General features: G+C 49.1%; 7 protein-coding genes across 7 annotated transcripts; 4 read left to right on the top strand and 3 right to left on the bottom strand.

Annotated features, from left to right (window-relative positions):
- Positions 1-361: 361 nt before the first annotated feature.
- EI90DRAFT_3285038 (D-lactaldehyde dehydrogenase) lies at positions 362-2,228 on the bottom strand. The gene is made up of 6 exons (XM_039066947.1): positions 1,969-2,228; positions 1,721-1,884; positions 1,480-1,628; positions 1,152-1,413; positions 848-1,088; positions 362-789 (listed from the first exon to the last, which is right to left on the bottom strand). Exons 1-6 carry the CDS (start codon positions 2,006-2,008, stop codon positions 551-553), a joined length of 1,095 nt encoding a protein of 364 aa, XP_038923440.1. The 5' UTR covers positions 2,009-2,228; the 3' UTR covers positions 362-550.
- Positions 2,229-3,074: 846 nt separating this feature from the next.
- EI90DRAFT_817561 (uncharacterized protein) lies at positions 3,075-4,331 on the bottom strand. The gene is made up of 3 exons (XM_039068089.1): positions 4,308-4,331; positions 4,013-4,246; positions 3,075-3,955 (listed from the first exon to the last, which is right to left on the bottom strand). Exons 2-3 carry the CDS (start codon positions 4,213-4,215, stop codon positions 3,109-3,111), a joined length of 1,050 nt encoding a protein of 349 aa, XP_038923439.1. The 5' UTR covers positions 4,216-4,246; positions 4,308-4,331; the 3' UTR covers positions 3,075-3,108.
- Positions 4,332-6,134: 1,803 nt separating this feature from the next.
- Positions 6,135-8,627, bottom strand: EI90DRAFT_3030997 (major facilitator superfamily domain-containing protein). Its single transcript, XM_039058275.1, has 11 exons — positions 8,087-8,627; positions 7,728-7,934; positions 7,585-7,662; positions 7,512-7,532; positions 7,415-7,456; positions 7,282-7,370; positions 7,009-7,121; positions 6,879-6,954; positions 6,696-6,742; positions 6,499-6,642; positions 6,135-6,432 (listed from the first exon to the last, which is right to left on the bottom strand). Exons 1-11 carry the CDS (start codon positions 8,234-8,236, stop codon positions 6,356-6,358), a joined length of 1,044 nt encoding a protein of 347 aa, XP_038923438.1. The 5' UTR covers positions 8,237-8,627; the 3' UTR covers positions 6,135-6,355.
- Positions 8,628-9,805: 1,178 nt separating this feature from the next.
- On the top strand, positions 9,806-11,520 carry EI90DRAFT_3030988 (uncharacterized protein). The gene is made up of 3 exons (XM_039058274.1): positions 9,806-10,206; positions 10,268-10,689; positions 10,744-11,520. Exons 1-3 carry the CDS (start codon positions 9,930-9,932, stop codon positions 11,395-11,397), a joined length of 1,353 nt encoding a protein of 450 aa, XP_038923437.1. The 5' UTR covers positions 9,806-9,929; the 3' UTR covers positions 11,398-11,520.
- A 1,156-nt stretch (positions 11,521-12,676) lies between these two features.
- Positions 12,677-14,338, top strand: EI90DRAFT_2964840 (Alpha/Beta hydrolase protein). Its single transcript, XM_039055505.1, has 7 exons — positions 12,677-13,034; positions 13,095-13,298; positions 13,363-13,423; positions 13,491-13,635; positions 13,696-13,827; positions 13,894-13,996; positions 14,046-14,338. Exons 1-7 carry the CDS (start codon positions 12,908-12,910, stop codon positions 14,252-14,254), a joined length of 981 nt encoding a protein of 326 aa, XP_038923436.1. The 5' UTR covers positions 12,677-12,907; the 3' UTR covers positions 14,255-14,338.
- On the top strand, positions 14,237-14,978 carry EI90DRAFT_3030982 (uncharacterized protein). The gene is made up of 3 exons (XM_039058273.1): positions 14,237-14,742; positions 14,806-14,861; positions 14,922-14,978. The coding sequence occupies exon 1, from the start codon at positions 14,295-14,297 to the stop codon at positions 14,550-14,552; it is 258 nt and encodes an 85-aa protein (XP_038923435.1). The 5' UTR covers positions 14,237-14,294; the 3' UTR covers positions 14,553-14,742; positions 14,806-14,861; positions 14,922-14,978.
- A 570-nt stretch (positions 14,979-15,548) lies between these two features.
- Positions 15,549-17,836, top strand: EI90DRAFT_3115490 (Bestrophin, RFP-TM, chloride channel-domain-containing protein; the record flags this gene model as incomplete). Its single annotated transcript, XM_039062792.1, has 14 exons — positions 15,549-15,656; positions 15,708-15,802; positions 15,871-16,009; positions 16,062-16,165; positions 16,218-16,245; positions 16,281-16,317; positions 16,370-16,815; positions 16,878-16,932; positions 16,988-17,069; positions 17,135-17,183; positions 17,240-17,296; positions 17,351-17,396; positions 17,450-17,458; positions 17,523-17,836. The coding sequence occupies 14 exons, from the start codon at positions 15,549-15,551 to the stop codon at positions 17,834-17,836; spliced, it is 1,569 nt and encodes a 522-aa protein (XP_038923434.1).
- Positions 17,837-18,025: the final 189 nt, after the last annotated feature.

Raw genomic sequence — 18,025 nt, 5'->3', positions numbered from 1 at the left:
GGTCCGGCGTATGCGGCAAGCCGTCAATTGTTGTTGCACTTGTCTACTATTACCACGAGTTCAGCATTGCTTTGTCTGTGTTCTCATGACCTAAAGCTATCCCATCACATGAGCGACTTAGCAACCAGAGGTTTCCCCCTATTACTTAGGGCAGGACTGTCTTGGAGAAAGCAAGTAACACGAATTTGATTTATTCCCACGACTACAAGTCGTTCGACATCGATCTAGAGCCTCAACCATATCTTGTTATTAATGAATCGACAGTATGCGGGGTTCTCACGTTGAGGATTGGTCGGCGTCCCCAAAAGTCCATAGCGAGCTTCGAACTCGTATGTAGGCGTGCAGCTTCCTTTCGTAGATGCATGGACAGGCGCATACTTGGGTATGCAAGTAAGGGAGATTAATTCCTCCATTGATTTGGAGTACACAACCTTCGCCAGCTAAATGTACAGAAGGAGCCTACAGTCGAGAAGCGATGGAAAGATGCATAGGTGACTCTTTCATTTTATAGCGCTTTTGTTGAGTAATTATACTTCAAGTCTTTCAGTTGTTAACTACTCTCACCAGTCCTCGTACTGCTCTCGGCAGGTTTTGTAGCCTGCACTGGGAATCGCTGAATCAGGCTAGAAGTTGTATCGTGTGCAACCTGTTTCTTGTCAATGTACTGGATGCCAAGAATCTTTGTGGCTTTCTCTCCATTGGAATACGGGGGATTAGGAGTAAGGGAAGGTTCAGAGGGGTAACCTTTGTTCACCGCATCTTCGAGTGGTGTGCCTATGAGGTGGTTCACTAGGGTACTAAGATTTAGCAATGGCTGATTGATCGGACAGTTTTGACATGAACGAACGGAATTCTTGCCAGTGGAAAGAGCCCGCGCTGGTAATGAAACGCTGATCACCTGCCTGGTCACGGAGGATGCTTTGAACATGAGCCTCGGCGACGTCCCGAACGTCAACGTATCCTCCTGGGGAAGTGAGGAGGGATTCTTTTGAAGGGGGTGCTGGCAACGCGTTTGCGATGATATACTTCCTGAAGAGCGAGATCGATGTATTGAGGGAAGATGCGTCTTTGACTTGATGTATGGTAGGCTATATTCACATAGCCAAACCCGTAAGAGAAAAATGCTGTTGACCAAAGAAGACGAAACTCACTCCCAACACAAAGGAGGGCATGATCGTTACCAAATCGAAGGCAATTTTGTCCTTGTTCCCTTCAATGAACTTCCAAGCGGCACGCTCAGCGAGCACTTTGCTGGCGTTATACATGCTGACAGGCGAAGCTTTGTCGCCCTTTTCTTCGACCTGTTTGACATCATGATCGTTCCAGTCATCTTCGGTATAAGCATATCCATCCGGGGCTGGGTGGAGCACGGAAGATACGGAGGACGTAATGATCACACGCTTGACCTTTGCCCTGTATTAAGGGGCACGCGCGGGAGGTGATCACCGAATCGCAGTGCAAAACCGATATCACACATACCCATTGTTCGCAACGCTCTCGAGGACACCAACTGTTCCTCGGATGGCAGGTACGTTGTACTCGTCTGGGGACTTGGCTGAAAAATGAATGGGCGACGCGGTATGAACAACCACATCGACATTTTTCACAGCCTCGTCAAAAGCACCATTCTGTACCCCAATTTCAATCACACCAAGTCAACGGAATGGCCAATTCATTGTCGATAATCACATCCTCGTCGAAGGGACTTGGTGCAACGAACCTTCGCGATGTCTTCGATAATAGCATACGTGAACTTATCACCAAACCCCTTGTACAGTTCTTGCAAGAATTTCCCCTTATCGTGGGACCGGACGGTCCCTACGACGTTGAACCTTGCCTCAAGTAGCCTTTGGATTATCCAAGCAGCAATGAACCCGGACGCCCCTATACATCACGAGCACGAGGAATGTTGGAAGATCCGAGAGCTTAAGAAATTACATGGATAAAACTGTTGCGCACTCGGCTTACCGGTAACGAGAACAACAGCAGGAGGTTGAACAGCAGGCATTTAGCGATGAGCACTGCAGCGTTGAAATCTGATCAGAGTGGACCGTGGCGATATCAGTTGGAGCCACAACGGATGGGTCCATATGATGGAGCATGATTATCAATGTCATTCAGTTACGTGCTTCGGTAGGTTGTGATCGCCTTTTGGCGCTTGTTATGACCATTCCAGCCGAGTGAACCAGTGAGCGCGCAAAAGTAGGGGTTGACTTGGGTCCTCCTCGGTAACTGTGATCCGGGAATGCAGAATCTCAACGTATGTGATTTATTGAACTCAATCCACGTTTGGGTAGCTGGCAACACATGTCCCGATGTGCCCGGAAGAATCAAGAAGTACTCTGAACACAACTGTAGATCCGGGTTAAAACATGGGTATTAATAGTCATGCGTCCTGAACAAGCCAACATAACTATGGTGAAATAAGAGAGCGCAAACACAAACTGCAGACGCACATTAAAAATCGTTCCACGGGGAGCGGAAATGACGTAAGTAAAGAAGCCAGTTGATCAGACTTCGTGTTAGTTGTGGTGGTGACGGAAGTTAACGGAAGAAAGATAAGAGGATCAGAAACTAGAGTGTGGAACAATAAGCCTACGAGGGAAATGAAAGGGCGATTGAGAGAAGAAAATAACGAGGACCAAAAACTACCGAAACCGAATGGGGAAGAAACGAGCACTAATCGTACACTATACTGAGTTGTTCAGGCCCATCACTCCTGTCTTATCTCAGAGATGAGAGGACCTCATTTGGGCCCATCAGGACCGCAAAATTGGAACCTATAGGTCAGTTCCTGGCCTGGGATGGTACATAGCTTTCGCTTCAGCGGCCAACACTTCCTCCAGCCTCTCCTCAAGACCCTTGCCAAAACCTTCCCTTTCCCATTCCCCTCCATCATCCTTTCCCCACCCAACACCCGTGCCGCCAACAGCACCCGGGGGACTTACACGGCCACGAAGGGGCGCTGCTTGCGCGCCTATGGGTGCGACATGTGGAGGAGCTTCCGAAGGCGATGTAAGCGAGGAGAGAGGGGCTGCTGAAAGCGGAGTGGAAAGGAGTAGATCCTATCGGACAGGGGAAGACCATCAGTAATGCGGCTCACAAAAGTCATCCCGATTGGTACAATGCAAAAGAAACTCCGAGGTAAAGAAAATGCATCCAGATCGGCTGAAAGAGAAACAAACTCACGTGATAAGAAATGAAAGAAAGCCTCTTTTCGTTGGTGGACGTAGATGATGGAGAAAGAGTCGCATCTTCTAGAGGAACATTCGATAGCGATGCATGCGATTTCCGGAGACGAGGGATTGGAGTCGAAGGGGTATTGGGCGTTTCTTGGCGAGGGGAAGCAGGAAGCTCCACTCCCTTTACAGGAGGAACAGCAGTAGTAGGTGCAGACACGGATGACGGAGCCAAGAGGAATGCAGTGCCTGGGGGGGAAATATTGCCTTCTTTCCCAACTTTTTGACTCTGAGAAACAACAAAATCGGGAGATCCCGTAGGTGAGATGGGTGTCGGAATGAGTGGGGTCGACAATGCGGGCGGGGGTGCGTTTGTCGAGATCTTTTCCAGCATGGACGGGCGCTGGGATGGACTATGTCCGGCACCACTGGGAGGGCTCGGGCTTCGGCTAATACTCTTCGGCGTGGCGATGCCTGACAGCATGATACCTGTTGGTGATCCATTGACGGCGGGAGTGATAACGCTGATTTCTTCTTCATATGAGCTATGCCTTTTCGAAGCGGAACTCTGTGATGTATCAAGTGATACCGGAGGCGGTGGAGATGGTGACATCGAAAGCGCAGTCATCGCAGAGGTCAACACTGCAGGAACAGATGCCTCGGTGGATTCGTGCAATTGAGCTCTCGACACCAAGTGAGGATCATGCTTTGGTGCGGGGGCATGGAATGAAACAGGCTCTATGTCACGCTCAAAAATTGCTGAGGAGGAAGAGTGACTATAATGGGGCAAAAATCATGAGTCCGACAACAGGAGTAAATACAACTACACTTACACAGATGTTGGTGAGGATGGGATCGATGACGGCCTTGAGCCAGGCAGACGTGAGCTAGACGAGCTCACCGCAAGAGGCTGAGGGCTGGCTTTACGTGCCGAGAGATGGGAGGCACCAGTTGACTTGGTGGCCGCAGCTGGTGACAGAGTGATTGCAGGATTAGACGCCATTCGACGAAGTTCCGAAGCTGCTGGCGAGGCCATTGCTAGTTATTGGGAAATACAGGGATGTTGGCTGGGGGAAGATGAGAAAGTAGTGTATGCAGACGTAAATGCTGCCACAAGAATTTACGAACACAGGGTGGTTGATCGTGGCGAAGTAGAAGATGTCGACGTAAATGAATTGGGGCTGGCATCTTCCGGGGATTCGCCAAATTTGGAAGAAAGTAGAACGAACACTTTTCATTCTTCACTGGGCCGTGACCGTCCGCCCGCACGTTCGCGCTAAATGCTTGGGGGCCAGTGACCATTGCCTGTGCGGTTTTTATGCCGGCAGGAACGCATCAGACCTCAATCATCATTTGAGTGGCCTCCTTAATAGCGGACATAATTTTAGCCTACCCAGAAACAACTAAATAGCATATATGAGCTGGAAAGCTTCAAACTATCAACCAAATATTATCCATGCATGCGTTATGCGCTATAACAGCGGGACCGTAATGTCATCGACCAAGATGGCATGAATCTACATCAACAAAAACTTTTCAAAAAATCAGAGCTTTGTTATCGCTTTGCATTATATAAAAAGCTTCCTTCGGTTCAATTTCCCTGGGTTGCTGTTTTTGGCGAAGCCTCCAGCTCGGAACTCGACAATTTTAGGTTCTGCGTGCCTTTTGCTTGTAGTTTGCGAGCAAACGTCATTCTCGATCAAAGGGGGAATTGCTACGTTCTTCGCTTATCTCTTGGTCATCAGACGCAACAATAGGGCCGTTTCACTTGGATACACCGATAATGCGTGTTTTGCACGCTATGAGTCGTTTTTGTAACTTGCAGGCATTTCGCTGAACAGTCGCTGGGGTGGTCTTCCACTCATATCTGCCGCTCTACAATATACGCCATAGTTCTGTCCAGAAAGGACGAAATGGCGGGGCCTCCCCACAGGAAACCGTGTACGGATGAAGCACCACTGCAGGCACACTTCTTACGATTCTATTCATACACGCGGACGAATGACAAGTGCAGTGGAGTGTTATTAGCAAGAGGTCATTTACTCAATTGAACTTAGCAAGCGTATCGCCTCCTGTCCATGTTCCGATCCCTTGCCTGCCGTTGTTTGCTCCAATGTTTGTATTGCCTCCACTTCCGTGCTCAGATCCGATCGAGAATTCACGACCAATGTCCTTTATTGACTGCTTCCTTCCCATCTCGGCTTGCTGGTCGATCTTTTTCCCATTAACCTCCGCACTGTTCCGCAGACACATTTGGCCGGGGGGTTGCCTGAGTTGAAAAAGAACTCTGACCACATACCCGCGACCTCGCTGGAGGAGCCCCCCTTGGAGTCGTGACCGCATGTATTCCCCGTCGAACCTCGCCTGCTGGTTTTATGCGCTTTCCGGAAATACTACAAATTCATCCAATCAAAGAGTGGCTGCGCGAGTATAATCACAATTATCCTAGTAAGGAGGTCTACATTATTCAAGACCGGTTGCAAGGTTGTACTCAGACCGATCAAAGCTTATGTGCGGGATTCCGTGGAACGGCACCCGGCATTTGTTGGTAAAAAGTGATGGCCATCGTTTAAAAGTAATCCGAACCCTCTCACGGCTGTCTCCATCATGCAACGAGAGGTTCAATTCAAGAAGGTGACCCAGCACAACGGAGCGAGCTGCTCCTTACTGTGTCGCTGCGTTTGGGATCGGAACATGCGTTGTAGGCGCGCTCTAGGTCTCCAATCGAGGCGGGCCCAACAATCTGGGCCCTCCTTCGACTAACTGGTGTAACAGCACACTCATGCTCCACGCCCGACTCTCCCTACTTCAGACCTAAGAAGTCGATGGCTTAGATGCAATATGTGAACAGAATGGAACCAACGGCGAAGTCACTGGGAAATGGTAAAGGGTCAATCATGCATAGTGTTGATGGTAGGATGGGCTGATGTGCTGGGCGTGCTAGTGCTAGATTCATGCAAGGTTCACAGCTAGTGACGAAAAGCAACAGGTGAGGAAGCAACTGCTCGTCGATCTGCGAGCCGTGCGTGTCAGACCTTATTTCCACGGGACAACGGGACAACGGCTAAACGCTTCATCTATATGGACTCAAGGAAGCCCAAATACTGGTTCAACGGACAACAAACAACCATGCCTACACAATTGGAAGAATATATGCAAACGGTGATACAACACGACTATCCCCTTATGGCAGCAGACAACACACCCCCAATAGTTGTCGCTACCATCATGCTCCCTACAAAAATTGTGATACCTGGGTGTATGAACACGCCATAAAAACAGGGACAAAACAGATCATTACGGGGGCATACCTGTAAACCATGGCCTCCCCATGCTTTTGTCGAATGTGATGCGATGGGTTCCAAATAGATGGGATGTAGTGCTGCAGCGATCATCGGTCCGCACACCGCGGAAACTCCTTTCACAGCGGAGAAGAACATGAATGGCACTGAAGGCTGGGAACCTGTGCAAAACATCCAATCGATAGCTCATCGTCTCAATGGCATGAAGTCTTACTTGAGACCTCGCTGCATGCGGGTGTCCAGATTGAGGTAAACCCTCCACTCTTATGTGATGGGCTCGTCAGCACGACAGCAAACGTAGCCAGGACTGGGGCACATACAACGCTTCCAACAGGACCGCGAATATGACCACCAGGGCGATCGTGTGCGCATAACCCCATAGCACGAACGCGAGCACGCGGAGAGTAAGCCGGTAATGACCATGATACCAGGGTATGGCCGTTTGTCACAGTGGTAGCCGATCAGTATTTGACCTGGAGAACAGAGATAAGAGGTACACAACGAGGAGCACTGAGGTAATTCCTGACCCACGACGCTTGCCATATTGAAGGCAGAGAGACTTAGGGTTCCAGCCATGCGGGAGTATCCCAAGGAGGATGCATATGATGGAATGTAGAGAGAAACAGAAAGATATGCAAGACTGTGGATGAAAATAGTGGCAGCCTTTGAACGAGGAAAACACTTCGAATCTACCATATTCAAAACACGAGGAGGGCACGTACGACAGAGAAAAAAACAGGCGTCTTCAAAAACCCGTAATCAATTCGTGGAGACGTATGGCTGCGGTTCCCGTTGTTCACAATTCGAGGTTGATTCCAAGCAGCGCGAGAGTGCTAAGAGATCCGATAATAAAGCCGTAAATTCTAACCGTCCAGCGGAAACCAGTACGCTCCAGCAAGAACGTCGATAGAATTGGAAGAAGGCTCCCCCTACTCCTGAACCCCCGAATATAAGAGAACCTGCAAGTGATCGCCGCTTTCTGTGTCTCAGGAAGTGGTCGCACTTGAGGTAGGGTTCCAGCCAAACTTACAGCTACAAACCATTCTGGAAACTGCATAAGCTGATTAGCATCGGACAACGCTGACAGCCCAAGTCAGACACACCCAGATGAGGACGGGCATATACAACGCGCCGCCAGCTATCCCGTAAACCACCCCTTGCAGCATGATGAGTTGCCAGACCTATATATTCAGTGATAGAAAATGAGCAATCAAATCCGTATCCGCGTCGAAAATGCAAACATTACTTCGGTGGCAAAGCTGGACAGCAACATGGATGCCATGCAGACGCATGCGGAAATTTTCATCGCGAGCTTTACTTTCCCTGGATACTTCTGCGCGAGAAAGACACAAAGAAGGCCTTCAGAATACTGGATCGCAAGTACGACGGTCCCGATGGCATTGATCGATGCCTGTGAAGCTTTATTGAAGGGCGGATGGGTGAGGTACCATTCCTAGTCAATTCCTATTGTCATGATGAGACCAGCTGGAAATATTAATCGAGATGCACCTGGAAGACCCCATAACTTCGAGATCGGGATTAGTATTATTCGTACAAAGGTTTGAAACAGTATGTTCACAACGCACCTGAAGGAAAGCCCCAAACAAGAGTTTCAAGCACAAAAGAACAGAAAATAAACAACCATGCATGAAAACCGGAATCCACAGCTGGCAAAGCGACTGCAGCTTCTTCGTTGCTCTCTGAGGTGCCTATCCATCCCGAACCGCCATCTACCACACTTGGGGGGCCACTCATTTCGACGCTTCTAGGGTACTCATGCTAACCCAACACTCTGAAACACCTCGGGGTGGGGAGCAGAGGTCAAAAATTGCAAGATCAAATTTTCGGTCGAAGTGGGAGTCCAGTCATTTTTTCGGCCGGACCAGATCCAACCTTGACCCATATTGTACAGAGATCGGATTTAACCCTCCAATGGGGCCTTTCTGGATTCCCATTCCCGGCTTTCCGGCAGATATGAACACTGTTCATTTCACGTTCACCGAACCGGCGTGCCTGTATAACGGATTCGCCATTCGATTGCATAGTTCTCGCAATGGCTGCACTACTTGTGCACCCTTGGCTGAGCGTCGGAAATTGAGAGCAATATTGCGTGACAACGTGAGCAACGGCGGCCCGGGCGTGGCTGTTCAGGGCATGTGGTGCTTCCCGCTAAAGTACTCTATATATTGAGAGCAGCAACGCAGCGCTGACTCTCTGCCGTGCTATGATATATGATCCTACGCCATGTCGGCGAGACGTCCGGATTCTTTTTGTTACTATCTTAACTATTTTGACGATTTCCCTCTCGTCCAGTCATTTTTGATCTGTTCCTGTATTTTTTGATCCTGCACTGCGCTCGTTATCTTTCTCCATTGCTTCTGAGCTAACGATACTTCAAAGATCCAACTCTCGTCCCTCAGTTCTCCTCACATTATCTGCTTGAAATTGAGAGTCTGTTCGTCATTTTACAAGCATTTTTATCACACGCGCTCATTTATTTACACATGTTACTACCTCGCGCTGTGCGCTTCTACCGGCAGTAGCGTCAGTATTGCGAAGTAGACGACCTGGTAATTGGCGCGGTGACCGACGCCAATGTTAAGAACTAGCGGGAATGCTCTCCTTTGAAAGGAACACTCACCGTGTCCTGTCGCTTAATTTCTACGCGATCGGCACCACCATATCTACGAGTTTGACTCTGAATGACTCATTCAGCAGCGTCGTCATACGTGGTCCTACACTCGCCTCCGACTTCCTGTCCTTTCGCTGTGACTTCTCTTGACACAGCCATGCTCCTTCCCAGCTCATAACACGGCGCTCAACTATCTTTAAAGCCTTTCCACACCAAGATCTCGTCGAATTGACGAATGTGTGGCCCCCGAAGGGAGAGGACCTGTCGGTTCGTCGCGCACAGAAATTCTTGTTTCCCCAAGCTTCAAGACACCCTGATAATGCTGTTGTAGTCCGAGGTCGACTCGACGCTGGCGGGGGTATCCCCAGCTGAAACTCAGATTTCGGACAGCACGACGTTGTGCCATATCAGCCTGCAGTCGAGTGCAAACGGTCTTGTCCAGAGCTTGTCGAATGCATCAATAAACATTGCTTCGCGTACATCTGCCTAATGTGACTGCTCGTATCTCAGATGCTACTCATTTGTATATTAATTGCGGATCAATTCCTGTTTTTTTGTTGAGGTTGGTTGGCTGGTTTCTGCTTCCTCGTTGTTCCTTGGAACGGTGGTAGCGCACGAAGTTCAGGTCTCTGTACATGCGCTGACCAACAGTCAGGTGCTCACGCAATCATTCACAAGTGGTCATTCCCTCACTAATTTTGGCAAAAACCAGCGGGGGCCAGCCACTATTGCGATAACGATTAAAATTGACCCCACCTAGTTATAAGTTGCCAACTTCTGCGGTCCTGCCATTCATCCTCCTTGATCAATCTTGACATGCGTGGTCGTCGTGGATATCGGAGCGGAGGCCGACCGCACAGGGGCTCGCTCGCTAGGGAAATGCTTACTCTCCGTCCTCCTCAGTTCCAAATCGGAACTCCACTTGCTGGCGGTCGAAACATTCGTGAAAATGTGAGCGATATACTCCAAACAATTACGCTGTCAGAGGACGAACCTGGATACGATGAGGAGTACGTGCCATCGATCATCAATACTCAGGTCATCGCCTCCTATTCCTGGACAGACGCAGAGGAGCCGACTATTCTTGTGCCTGGTAAGCCAATCCGTACGGCAGCGAACCTCGCAACCGCTTAGCCATGAGTCTCGGGCCAAAGGTGCTTTACCTGTATGGCAAGAAAGGTCCCTTCCGTTCTCTGTGCCAAGGGACCAAGGCATTCAATTCATCGATCAGAACGCGCATCGAAGCGAGCTGCATCCAGTTTTGCCGCTTATTTTGTCCATTCGGCACATTTCACCGAGGTTCGATTACGGAAAAATCAATATTATTACCGACAGAAACGGTCTTCGCAAGCTAATGAGTTGGGCTGGCAAGACTGCAACGGAGCCTTGCGAAGATTTCAGGATCGATGTCGATGTAGTTGGGAAGGATAAAAACAGCACTGTACTGCTCACGCGATGGGAAGCCCGCAATCATGAGGAACAGCGGTATGGTTATGGTCATAATTTCTTGAGCGCAGTGACTTCCGAGCATTGGGGCTGCAAGGGTGCAACAAGCTACTCCCGCATCCTGCAATACGTATGCTGTTGCTTCCTTCAAAAGACGAAACTTCTCAGCTTACCCCTGGGATAGGACTTCGCGGGCCTCACTCTCTTAGTCCGTTACTCTGCGGATGCAGCTTTGACCCCCACTGAGCGCAGTGCGACGGCGTCGGCTCGCGCAGACAGTGATTTGGACCACCTGGCCACGCAAATAGCATCCTTAAACATCGGGACTTCAAGTAAAACAGCTACCCCCAGCAACAACAAGACGAACTCCATCGAAGTAATCCCAACGAAACATGAGTTATCGCCCCAGTCATCGACGATAGAAATTAAGTCTCGTACTACAAGGTCATATGAGACGTTCGACTGGCCACACACCTTGCCGCAGCTATTCCTCTCCCAGACGCCTTATCTATACATTGGGATCCACAGGCAGGGATATTTTGAGCGAGTAGTGAAACACAGTATGCCAATATCGTTGAGATGGGATGCTAAGGGTAAGGCTGCTGGAGACGTTATCAGAGCAGATGCAGATATGCAGAAGGCTCTGGATAGTGCTAAGCATGCACTCAAGGACTTGGGCCGTCTGCTAGAGAGGCTGCGGGAAATAGCGTTGGAATATGCACGAACTCAGAGTGAGGGATTTAGAATGGTGCTTCTTTGCGAGTCGGGGAAGCTATCTCTGTATAGGAGATCTTCGGAGGATAAGCTTCCGCGGGAGGTATACGATGCGTTCAACTAATTGGAACTGAACGAAGCCTGTAACTTTATCAAGGAAGAAATCACTGTACATGTAAACCGGTTTGGTACTCATGATGCGCTCGCGCTCGTTCTTTTCCATAAGAGATAATATGCATGTATATTCTCCCGCAATTGGGACTGACCCTTTGTTGGCACTAGAAAGGCAACTGACCCAGAAACGGGAGTAGAGAAGTGCTGTTTTAGTAGTTAGGGAACAAAACTCGAAGGAACCAAATCCATAATGACTAGCCATCGTATCCCCACATTACAAATGAGATGAAAGTGTAAGACAGAGCTCGGCCCGGGTTGGCACAGGTACCGTCGTTTCCATCTCTCAGTCCAGTAGACTGCAGCTAGATTAATAAAGACAAGTATTACGCTGGAGCACAATGGCTGCGATGAGACCGGGCATAACGGGAAAAGGAGGGCAAGTCCGCTCCGTTGCTTCCAAATCTACTCCCTTAGGTACAAAAACCATTTGGGTACCTCGCCTTATCTTGCTTGCCCAAATTTGATTCCCTTTTGCGTCGCACGTTCCATCCAGGTTGTGACCATCGGAGTCCATGTTTTGATAGCGCTTTTAAGTGAAGCTCTCAGATAGGTGGAAAACCCTCGTGTCTTCTCCACCCTAGAATTAACTAGCTATGTTTCGTTCGAGTGGAAGTTGGACGGTCTCCGGAACACAAGTGAAGATATGGAAAGGATAAAATCCAAATGCACACGAGGGCAAAAGAAATCTCCATACGCGGCTTCAGGCCCATTCTCATCATCTTGATGCTTGAATCTTGATGGATTGCACAACTCTATAGACCCAGCTCTAGACTTGATGCCGTTAGGGAAGAAAAATCAAGGATGCAGCGAAGACCGTATTATCCAGGACTGAGGCAGATTAGTTGGCTTCAGGTTCGTCAGACGGGGACGACGTGACAGATTCACTCGCGGACAAGCAGAACTATTCGGCATGTGAGTCTAGGAACAACGTGGGGCTACTCCGCTGACGTATTCCAGTTGCACGAGACTTGGCTGTCGGGAAGTTCCGGGAGGTTGCCTGGCGGGGGTAATATTGCATATTACACTACATTCTCCGAGCTGCTCGATGGTAACGAGGGAACACCGCCTGAAGCGGCAGATCCCGCTACTCTTATCCCCTTGCGTGCTGGCCCACCATTGACATTAATTGCCCAGTCTGGGACTCATTAGTACGGTTGTGGATTTTGTTTGAATTGTTTGAGCAGCAGGAATTACATAATTTATTCATACACCATGGTTTTTAAGGCCGAATTTACCGAACCAGTTTTGATATTAGCGCTGTTGAGCCTCCTTTGCAGAGCTCAAAACTCCAAAACTCTATCGAAAGACCACCGCAGAAGTAGTGTATAAGTTTTGGCTGGGTTGTGAGTGCCATGAGCAGGATCATGGGTGCGGCCTCTGTTTCGGGTCCGCGGATTTCGCACACTCTTCCTGCGTTGCGCCTAGAATTCACACTAGCGCATCACTGAAGCGAGAAAATCATGTCATTCTACGACCTCCCTGCTTGGAAAACCAGTAGCTTTAACGGCTTCAAGCACAAGTATCTTTACATACGTTCATCAGACTCGTCCAAACCTGTTATCTTGTTTCTGCATGGATTCCCCGACGGTGCGCGATCGCCAGTTGTACTGCGGGATGTTAATCGCTGACGCATTCAACCAAACATAGGACCACTGGGATTCTCCGCAACCATCCCGTACTTCATTCATGCAGGCTATGGCGTACTGGCCCCTGAATTGCTTGGATATGGAGATACGAGTAAACCCGAAGAGATCCAAGCCTATGCCTCTAAGAATATCTGCTATATCCTCGGTGCACTACTCAAGCACGAGAATATTGAAGAGAAGATTATCGTCCTCGGACACGATTTCGGTAATGTTTCGTCCTGTTGGGCGAAGTTCTCACTTACCAACGATCGAGTTCTTCCTGGCAACAGGATCCTCCTTGGCTGCACGCTTTGTTCAATTTTATCCCGATCTTGCCAAGGGTTTAATTCTGTGCGTCCAGGGCATAGATGGTTGATGTGTTTGAGTGCACATGCATTGATTTTTTTGACGCCTGTAGGGCGAGCGCGGGCTATAGCCCACCCGGAAAACCCTTCGATCCAGATGTTATAAATGCGGTGCTATCTCCAATTACCGGTTATGAGAATGTTGGATATATCAAGTTCATGTCTCGCCCTGATGCCGCCCAGATCATAGAAGATCATGTAAGTATAGCATCTTCCTCCTCTATGTTGTCAGTCATTGTGAGTAACTGCTGTTACAAGTTTGCCGCCTTCGTTGCTCTCGGGTATGCGGAGTCACAAGTTTGGAAGGAGAGACTTTGTCCTACCGGTGCGATGGAAAAGACGCTGAAAGAGGATTATATCTGTCCTATGGCATCATGGGTTACAGATGATGTGAGATACACACCCATAGGACTAACTCCCCCCCCCCGGGTTTTCATTAATCGGCACCTTATCTAGTGGAAGCGCGACATCGCCGGTTTTATTCTCCACACAGGACTCGAAGCGCCCGCCAGGTGGTATCAAGCATTGGTTCAGGGCGTTCACATTCCGGGTGAAGAAGGTGAGTATCCAAAGTTCCAGTGGATTATGCTCAAAGATGGTCTGCCTAGGCCTTAATCCCAACATCGGTATCCCTACATTATTCCTCCAAACGACTGAGGACGCTGTCATGACTGGGTTATTTACGCCTGAGGGGCAGGCGCCATACTTCAGCGATTTCACTTCGAAGCCATTCAAGACGGGACACTGGATCTTTGCCGAGGATCCAAAGGGTAGCGCGACCGCCATTTTGGACTGGTTCAAAGAGAAGAACTTCTAACGAAGAGCCATTCGGTGTTAGGACTGTTACTGATCTAAATATGTTGATTTTGTATCTTTTTGTGTCGTATGGCGCGATTTTGCCACTTGCAGTATCCCGAATGACACGCGAGTGCTTGCATACCGCAACCGTCCCACATTGTGGAACAAATGGGAGAGTTAGAGCAGCAGCATATGATCTGCAGGTTTCGTTGCATTTACAGCCGAGGCTCGACACTTTTGAAGAGGTGAATAGTATCATAGACAGAAAGATTGGTGCCCCTCTTTTCCCTCACACTACCGAGCTTTCAGTACCGTAGAAATGTTGAGAGCTGGGAGATCGGGCAGGCGGCGACTTTTCCCCCGATGCCCGACGATCGAAGCGCTCACGACCTTGAGCCGATGGTTCTTGGTTCCTACGATACAAGTGGGGCTTTTCATAAGCTGTGGGCAGCTGAACCAATGGTCGAGTCCTTGGTGACAAGGAGTTTAGCAGCACACGACTCGTAGCTTGAATCCCAAAAAGGTAATGATGATTCAAGAGCCAAGCTGATGTATCTAGATATGACTCACTGGCACTCGGGCAATTGGCACATATGTATCTATTCCAATAGAGGCTGGTAACCTGCCTAACATATGTATGAGATGTAAGCAATGAAATGTTAACACACGCTATGACCAGGGCTCACGCTGAACCAGTGCCCGGCCTGCTGGCTCAGCGCACCCGATAATGACCATCATCCATATCAAGGAGGACCGGCGCAAAGGCTTTGTGCTGAGTGCTGCTAAAGCGGTCACAAACCGCCGTTCCTGGTAGTCACTGCACTGACCAGGTGTGAAACGACCGGTATCCGAGTTCAAAGGCGATGCACGCATTCCCAGTTCGGGTAAGTGCGAGACAAGAAAACGGGAAACACTCCAGAATCAAAGAGGCTGGAGTCCTGCCTAAATCAAACGACCCCCCGAGTTGGATAGATAGTAGTAATGCTGTCCAAGCGGAGCAGTGCATTGGATCATTGAATTTCGGGCAAGCCATCACATGCCAGTGTGCAAACAGGCAAAAAGGTGGCACTCGAAATTCATCGAAAAGGGTAAGGCTGGTATCTGGCCTGCGAAAAGGGTGTTTGCCTCGTTGCCCGAGCCACGGGACCAATATAATTTAAGACCAATCAATCAAGTCTTGGCGGCAGCGACGGCATCAATTTGTTCCTAATACGTTCTTCTCTCCCAAGATGGCCCCTCTGCAAGGAGCAAGTGCGTTCGTGCGTGCAGTATATATAGCTGCTTCTTGCGATTTCAGGCTAATCACCCCCAACATGCCACAACATTCACAGTTCGTCCAAGTAGATCCCTTCCATTCTCCCGTGGGGACATTCCGTTCCCTCGTCAACGCATTGCTCGCAACTGCTGTGTTTAGATGCTGGGTGAGCTTTTTTGCTCTTCTTAGTGGACTGAAATGGTGCTTACTTGCACAGTATCTAATCTTGTTCTTTTCGGGATGGGCTGCAGCCGTCTGCTTGATCTCGCAAAAGGTCCACCATCTTGGCATCCAGTCCACCATGCTCACAGTGTGCGCTCTGCTCCTGCTTTTTCTACCCGCTGTGTTTGGGCAACTGACCCATATTCACTTCTGCACAGTTTGGGTACGGTCCTGGGTTTCGTTATCTCGTACCGTACATCATCCTCGTTCGAAAGATACAATGAAGGAAGGAGGTTGTGGTCATCCGTTATTCTTGGTTCCAGAACCCTTGCTAGGTTTATCTGGTTCCATGTACCCGTAGGTGGACATCTGATCAGTTCAAGTTGCACATCTCTGAGGTGGCCGGCAGGACACATGGTCACCTCTTCCTGGGGAGCAATTTGGCACAGAGGAGATGCAGGCTCGCTCTCTTATCGAGAAAAAGACAGCCATCAATCTGATTGAGGCTTTTGCGTGAGTGCTGCCAAAACTTCTGATTGCTTCTATCTCACATGACCCGATTTAGTGTCTCTCTAAAGGCACAGTACTTTCCAGTATCTTATGGGAAATTTCTAACGTTACGCTACAGCATTACCTGCGTGGTGAAGAGGGAGTCAATTACGAAGGTATGGAACCACGATGTGAAGTCTTGACTCAACTAAACTCGCCGGATTATAGATCTTTATCATCTTGTGAAATATCTTCCCGTTTATGCCCTCCCCCGTGGTATGCCTCCTACACCTGGTCTCGAAGATGAATCTGCGCCTCCACGAGACCTCGAATCCGGCCATGGCGCTCGCGATCATTCCTCCGACAAAGAGGATCCCTCTTCTGGGGTCGGCACCTTGGCACATCGTCGTGGCCAAACTCCACCCATCCTGACCCGAGGTGACTCCACACAAGAGAGTGGCTTGCGGCCGAACGGCCCTCAGTTTTCGGAACCTGTCTTATTACCCCCAATCCTTCCGCCCAAATTCAGCTTGTTTGATGTCTTCCCCTTCTCTTTGATTGGCAAGTACCTTGCAAAGAAAGGTCGTATTGTCAGTGGCAAGAAGCATGCCAGGACGCGTGCCAAGACTAGGGTTGTTAGCCACAACATCCCGTTGGAGATTGCAATTTATCTTGTCAGTCTGAGAGTTCCCGAGTTCTGGAGACCTGACTGACATAGCGTGGTTTCAATTGCCAGAGCTCGTACATCGCCACTCTGCAACAAAGGAAGACTGCAGACGTGCCGACAGTCAGTGAGTATTGAAGTCGTCACCCATAGTGACGACCCGCCTAAGCGCCATTCCGTAGATGGCTTGCTTGGTTCTCTTGCCATTCTCACCGATGCGTTGACTGGCCTTGAACGCGTTCTTACCACTCCAATTCCATTCTCGTGCGTCCGGTGGTTTTTTTTTCCTGTCCATTTCTCAAGAATCTTCCCACCTACTGCCTGCACAGTTACTCCATTCATCTGTGGTCGGTGACCATCATATATGTCTTTTTCCTGGTTAGTCCCTTGCAACTGGTAGACAGTTATGGTCGGGAACGTGATGTCCCCTTCAGCCATTTCAGCTTTGGTCTACCCTGCGTTATGTGACAATCCCAGCTACTGCTATTGCCGTGCGTCCACATGAGCATTGTACTCTGTGAGACACTGACCCGACTGTATGGCAGGCATTCTTCTTCTTCGGGTTCTTGGCTGCTGGCGAGGAAATTGAGAGTACGTCATTGATTGTATTCTTTCTGTGTGATTCCATCTAAAACTCTTTCTAGATCCATTCGGTGCATAGTTTCTCTACCCTGTTTTTCGTGTCGCTCACTGGGTTTCCATTTTGCGGGACAACAGGTTACGATAAGGTAAAGAACAACGATATATCTGGGAGGATCATGGTAGTAATGCTTTCAATACAGAACGATCTCAACATGGATCACTTCTGCCACAACATCATCCGTCTCGAGCTCCGCAGCATCACATCCCGTCCCATGCCAAAGATCAACGACTGGATGTTCTCTCATGCTAATGATCGCCTGTTCGATACCCAGTACCCTGGTCTTTCCCCTGATGACTGGGTGAAGCGAGGAAAGGATGAGATCATGAAAGTCCTTGTTAAAGAGGAGACTTACCCAAGAACTCCCGTGTCTGCCGTCGGAAGGCGTTGATATGCTTATATGCACCATTATTTGTGCATACCTTTTGCGTAATCCCCCCAAGGAACCAAAAGAAAAGAAAAGAAAACCGTGGGGACTACAAATTATCCTTCCACCCTTTCGACTTGATCCCCTTTCGGTTTTTGATCTCATAATCCTATCATGGATATTCCCTAATCACACTCTCATCGTGCATTTTCC

Source organism: Cantharellus anzutake, assembly GCF_015039405.1.
Source record: "Cantharellus anzutake strain C23 chromosome Unknown EI90scaffold_2, whole genome shotgun sequence".
In the NCBI taxonomy this organism is placed as follows: Eukaryota; Fungi; Basidiomycota; class Agaricomycetes; order Cantharellales; family Hydnaceae; genus Cantharellus; species Cantharellus anzutake.
This window is presented reverse-complemented; position numbering and strand designations above follow the sequence as displayed.